Source organism: Gopherus evgoodei, chromosome 2, assembly GCF_007399415.2.
Source record: "Gopherus evgoodei ecotype Sinaloan lineage chromosome 2, rGopEvg1_v1.p, whole genome shotgun sequence".
Taxonomy (NCBI): Eukaryota; Metazoa; Chordata; order Testudines; family Testudinidae; genus Gopherus; species Gopherus evgoodei.
The window spans coordinates 299,433,875-299,439,874 of NC_044323.1; the positions used below are offsets into that span (position 1 = coordinate 299,433,875).

Genomic DNA, 6,000 nt, shown 5'->3' on the forward strand with positions numbered 1-6,000 from the left:
TGCAACACTTGTGTGAGTCAGAGAGGAGCTGCGGTGTCAAGCTTTGACAATATAGGAATTGGGAGGTCTGCGCCTTTAAGACCCAGCCCCAGGAACCCGCCCCCTGCTCCGGGGCTGACATGCAGCGTCCTGAGAGCAGAACGAAAACAGCGTCTGCCCCCCCCCCACAACCCCGACACCCCCAGATTTGCGAGCACAGCGGATGGCTCATCCCCAGGGGTCGCTGTTCCCCCCTTTTCCCTCCCTAAACGGGGGGTTTGTCCCCACACAGGGTCTGGCAGCGTCTCCCTCCCCCGGCTTAACCCCGGCTACCACCCCCCACCCCCGATTTTCCCCCTTCAGCTCCTCTCCTGCCGCTACCTAAAGCAGTTTGATCCCCCCGGCCAATAAATTTTTGCCCCCTGCTCAGATCCTGGCAGCCCCCACGCTGCTCTTTGCCCCCCTTGGTACTTTTAAACCCCCCCAAAGAGGAGGCAGCAAAGAAGTGAGGGCAGAGAGAGGGCAGCGGCGACAGCAAAGGTTACTGGGCATGCTCAATTCATGTGCGCATGCTCAGTGCAGCCAAAGTGGGGGATCTGGAGCAGGATCTGTTTCTGTCGTTACACCGGCCGGGGTCCTGGCCGCTGGCCCCACTCAGCGTCCTTCCGGCTTGGGGTTCCGTTCACTCACTGCGCTCGGGTTCTGTGGCTCCCAGGAGTGTGAGCCGCCGAGGGGCGGGGCTCTGAGCCTGCTGCGGAAGGGGCAGGGGTGGCAGCTCACACTCCCGGGAGCTGCAGAGCTCGAGTGCGGCGAGGGGGGAGCCGGGGGGTGCAAAGAGACTGCCACCCACATGCATCTGCTGCAGGAGCCCCCCCCCGGGGGGCACCGGGCGGCAGCATGAGCAGGTGCACCTCCCAGCTCCCCTCTCACCCAGGGTCAGCTCTAGGCATTTTGCCGCCCCAAGCACGGCAGGCTGCCTTCGGTGGCTTGCCTGCAGAGGGTCCGCTGGTCCCGCAGCTTCGGCGGATCCTCCGCAGGCACGCCGCCGAAGGCAGCCTGCCTGCCGCCCTCACGGCGACCGGCAGAGCGCCCCCAGTGGCTTGCTGCCCCAAGCATGCGCTTGGCGTGCTGATGCCTGGAACAGAACTCAGGTTCTGCTGCCTCTCCCACAGCTCCCCTCCTCCTGCTACCTCAGCACTCCACTGGCATGGGCATGTTAAGAGGAGTCCCAGGGGGCAGTCAGGGAGCAGCGGGAGGATTGGATGGGTCGGGAGTTCTGGGGGTCCTGTCAGAGGGCTGGGAGTGGTTGGATGGGGTGTGGGAGTCCCGGGGTCTGTCTGGGGGTTGTGGATAAGGATTGGTGCAGTCAGGGGACAGGTAAGGGGTAGGATCCTAGGGGGTAGTTAGGGTGGGGGGATCTCAGGAAGGGGCAGTCAGGGGACAAGGAGCAGGGAGGCTTAGGTAGGGATGGTGTTCTGGGGGCAGTTAGGGGCAGGGATGCCAGGAGGGGGCAGTCAGGGGACAAGGAGCAAGGAGGATTGGGGGTTCTGATGGGGGCAGCAGGGGTGGGAAGTGGGAGGGAGTGGATGGGGGTGGGGTTAGGGCAGGGCTCTCCCTTCTTTTTGATTGTTGAAATATGGTAACCCTAGGCGATGGGGGAGCCAGGGGGCGCATGGGGGCTGGCACCCGCATACATCTACTGCAGCCTGTGGGGGGCAGTGGGCTGCAGCCTGGGCAGGAGGGACAGGAGGGACATGGCCCGCTCCCTGCTAGCAGTGCTGCTGCCTTTGCAGGGCTGCTGTCCCCCTGCACCGCACCAGCTCCTCCATGACTGGGGCTCGCTGCTGCCACAAGTGGGATGCTCTGGCTTTCCAGTGCCTGTGGAAGGCAGCTCCTCCCTGCTACAGTGGCCCAAGCCCAGCAAAGCCAGTGAGTGGACTCGGGGCGGGGGTCACCGGGGTGGGGTGAGGAGGGATGGAGGAGGGGGGGCTGTGCACCCTCCAGGGGAGTTTGGGGGCAGGGAGGGGGGAACCTGGTCTGAGGAGCAGCCCCTGGGCACGGCTGGCCCCTGGGATCTATAAAGGCTCGTTGGGATTTGCCCCTCAATGAACCGATTTAGTTGGTGTTGGTGCTGCTTTGAGCAGGGGATTGGACTAGATACCTCCTGAGGTCTCTTCCAACCCTGATATTCTATGATTACCAAGTTGACCTCTGCTTCATGCTGGAACTTTATACCATGTGATATTTACTTTTGCTTTGGCTCATATTGGTCAGCCAATAGGTTCAATATTGATCATGTACACAGACTTTTCCAGGTTTTTATCCAATTTGCATCTGCTTAAAGGGAACCTGCTCCCAGGATCCTCTGCAGCCATTCAGCCATATTTAAGTCATGTCAAGTTATGCTTGCAGCATTCATTGGGTATGGTCACACCAATTTGGCACCATCCCAACAAGAAGCTGCACGTGATTCTCAGCGGCGACCCCACCACAACTTCCAAGAGCAGTGTGGATATTTCCAAGGAGTCAGAGTCCAGGGCCACTGCAGGCAACCCTGAGCAGGAGGTCTTGGATGAGGCAGAGCCAAAGGAGAAAGGCGAGCGGGGCATCCATTGTGCCGGAGAGCCAGGAGCTGTTTGTAACCCCTAAACTAGGAACAGGTAACAGAGAATGGATCACTTGATGATTACCTGTTCTGTTCATTGCCTCTGGGGCACATGGCATTGGTCACTGCTGGAAGACAGGATACTGGGCTAGATGGACCTTTGGTCTGGCCCAGTATGGCTGCTCTTATGAGCAGTCCAGCCCATCACAATACAGCAGCATGGCCTAGCACAGTGGTCCCCAACTTTTTTGTGACCAGTAGCACATTCATGTTTTCAGAAGAGTGTGGCGGGCGCCAACAATTTTTCAAGGCTTATTTTGTATTTGTACATTAAATAATACAAAAAAAAATTTAATATTACATAATATATGAATCCAGAGAGAAGCCAGAGAGAAGCCGCGAGGACAGAGAACACTGGCTCCCACAGCCTCGGAGTACTCTGTCCCCAGCAGGCGCGGGGACCCGAATTCTCTCCTCTGCTAGGCACTAGGTGGATCCCGTGCCTGCTGGGGACCGAGAACACCAGCGCCCTCAGCCTGCAGCCTGCAGCTCTCTGTCCCTGGCAGACATGGGGACGCAGCTTCTCTCCCCTGCGGGGCACTAGGTAGGCCCCACACCTGCTGGGAACAGAGAACACTGCATCTGCAGCCTGAGTTCTCTGTCCCTGGCAGGCTCAGGGTCGCGGCTTCTCTCCCCTGCTGGGGACTAGGCGGGCACACATAAATGCCCCAGAGGGCATCATGGTGCCCACGGGCACCATGTTGGGGACCACTGCTCCAAAGTGTTGACCTTGATATATTTGGAGCAATGGAACAACTGGACAAAGTAAAGTCATACCTACAGTCTTACTGGTCAGATGAGGGATTTCAAAACATTCTGAAGAGTGCACAGAAGTTGTAAGAGGAATTTCACACTGAAGCTATTTTCCCGCCCATTCAAGAATGCAAGAGTCACCAAAGAAGACATTTTGATTACAAGGCACAGGATAATCCCATAAGAGACCCCAAACAACAATTCAAAGTTGAATTCTTTAACCAGGTGCTAGATTGTGCAATACAGTCAGTTGAACATTTCATGCAGCTCAAAGAACACAGCAGTATATTTGGGATGTTATATGATATTCCAGAACTCCTCACTATACCTGAAGAAAATCTACATCAGCAATGCAGGGCGCTAGAGATAGTGACACATGATGACGTGCAATATTGATGCGAGTGATTTACGTGATGAACTGAAAGCCCTTTCAATATACATTTCAGCAACATCAACTCCAAAGGCTGTTCTGGAATATATGTGGTCAAATAAGATGACCACCCTCTTTCCAAATGCTTTTGTTGCTCTGTGCATACTTCTAACACTTCCTGTAACAGTTGCCAGTGGAGGTTGGTATTTGTAGCTTATGGCCAAAGGCTGAATAGCCTGATTTTGCTTACATTGTGTGATGTGAAAGGGATTTGTCTGCTCTAAGTGCACCTACATGCTGCTCATTTGTTTGTTTATTTGTGTTCCCTCTTTTGAACACTGGTTTTGGGATTACATAATTTAAGGTTTCTGTCTGGATTTCTACCTCAGTGACTTGGGTCTGGAAAACTGGCGTACATAGGGTTAGCAAACTTTCAACAGTCCAAGTCTCCAGTGTGTACAAACACAGCATGAAGTTCCTACATGTCCCAGCAGTAGCCACAAAATATCCTTTCAGATATGTCTTCTCTATTCTATTTAAGGATTCCTCATCTGGCCAGAGAGTCCATCTTCACAACCTCTTTATACTCCTAAAGCAATGCAGAGGAATTAGAGTGGGGCTGAGGACCTGGCCCATAATATTAACAGATCATGAGATCAATTATACCCTCAGAAACAAGTATCTGCACTCAAGAACTTCTTGCCTTTTTTATTTATTTTTTTATTGTTCTTCTCTCCATTCCCTCCCCTGTCTTTTTTAATCCAAGAATATTATCTGCTGGTGCGAAAGCATCAAGTTATGGATCATCATAGTCAGTCTCTAGAGAGGGAAATTTTATTTACTTATTTTGTGGAGAAAAAGAATTGCACTTTCAAATGTCACTTAACTATGAAAGTTAAATTTAACCTTCACTTTATGATTTGGCACTAGTGTGGGAAGTAGGGATGTGTCTGATCTTGGCTGATATGATGCTTTTGAGGGAGCTGCCAAAGCCGTTGACTTCCTTGTTTGAGCCCTGTGCCCCATGCTTCTTTAACCAATGACGCATGCGTGTGAGGTCTTGGCTATAATCATGCTCCCGAAGGAGTTGCTGCTGCTGCTCCCTCAGTTGAAGCTTGAAGGTTTTGAGGATGTGTGAGCGTCGGATGAGGCTGAGCAGTTCATGGCGCAGTTGCCAATTCTCTGCTTTCACCTGCTTGGTGTGCTGGATCAGACTGCGTACAGCTTCCTCTTCAGCTCTCTTGGCCAGAGACTGAACCTTCTGATGAGAGTCCAGCTCATATTCAGCTTTTGCTTGCAGAAATCTGCTCTTGACCTTGTGCATTTGCTCTGAGTGCTGGATTTTTGTGACCAGCAGTTCCTTCTCCAGCTCCTTGATTCTGCTCAGCTGTTCCAACTGCAGGTCCTTGAAGGGCTGCAAGTCTTCAACCTCCTTGTTCATAAGAGAATACTTAGTCTCCATCTCCATCAATTGGTTCCTCACCTCCTTCGCTTTAGCTGTGTACTGTGAGATCAACTCTTCCTTCTGCTTTCGGACCTGTGCCAGATCAAAGTGGTTCTGGTCGTTTAGTGTAATGATAGCATTTTGGCATTTCTGAGTGTGTTTGCTTATATAGGTCATGTAGGCTTTGCTGTCCTCCAGAATCTTCTGGGCCTCCTTATCTAGGAACTCATTCTCCCACAGGAAGTGATCTACTCGCTTCAAGTATGTGTTCATATGCTCAGTCAGGATCTTGTATTCCTTCTGCAGATACTGCTCCCTTTCTTTGACAAATGGTTCTGTGTTGCTCTTTGTCTTGGATATATCACCTTCTTTTCTGTTTGTTCCTTGCTTAATTTTTCCAAAATCATTAGCTTTTTGTTCTGGCTTCTTTTTTTTGGATGCCATGTTCAATGTTGGGATGCCAGGGGTACTAGCAAAATGCAATAGCATGGGAGGTTATATATTGTAGGTGAACTACAAACACATATTTTGAGGTTGGCTAATCCTTCTAGTCATAAACCTCCTATTTTTATTTGAGTGAAATGTTGGCGTGGAATTTTTCATATTTGGTCTCTTATTCAGGATGAATTTGGGGTGGAGGGGCAGGGAGTGTTTGGTCAGGACTAGAACAGCGGTACTGAGAAATATCAGGAGGGAAGTGACTTGAGGAGAGTCTGACTGGAATAACAGAGGGGCACAGACTGAGCAGCGTGATAGGGAATCCAGGGCTGGAACAGCAGGGGGCCTGTA

The 6,000-nt window shown here is 52.0% G+C and overlaps 1 protein-coding gene across 1 annotated transcript; it reads right to left on the reverse strand.

The window, feature by feature from the left end:
• Positions 1-4,680: 4,680 nt before the first annotated feature.
• CCDC166 (coiled-coil domain containing 166) lies at positions 4,681-5,655 on the reverse strand. Its single transcript, XM_030549630.1, has one exon. It carries the CDS (start codon positions 5,653-5,655, stop codon positions 4,681-4,683), a length of 975 nt encoding a protein of 324 aa, XP_030405490.1.
• Positions 5,656-6,000: the final 345 nt, after the last annotated feature.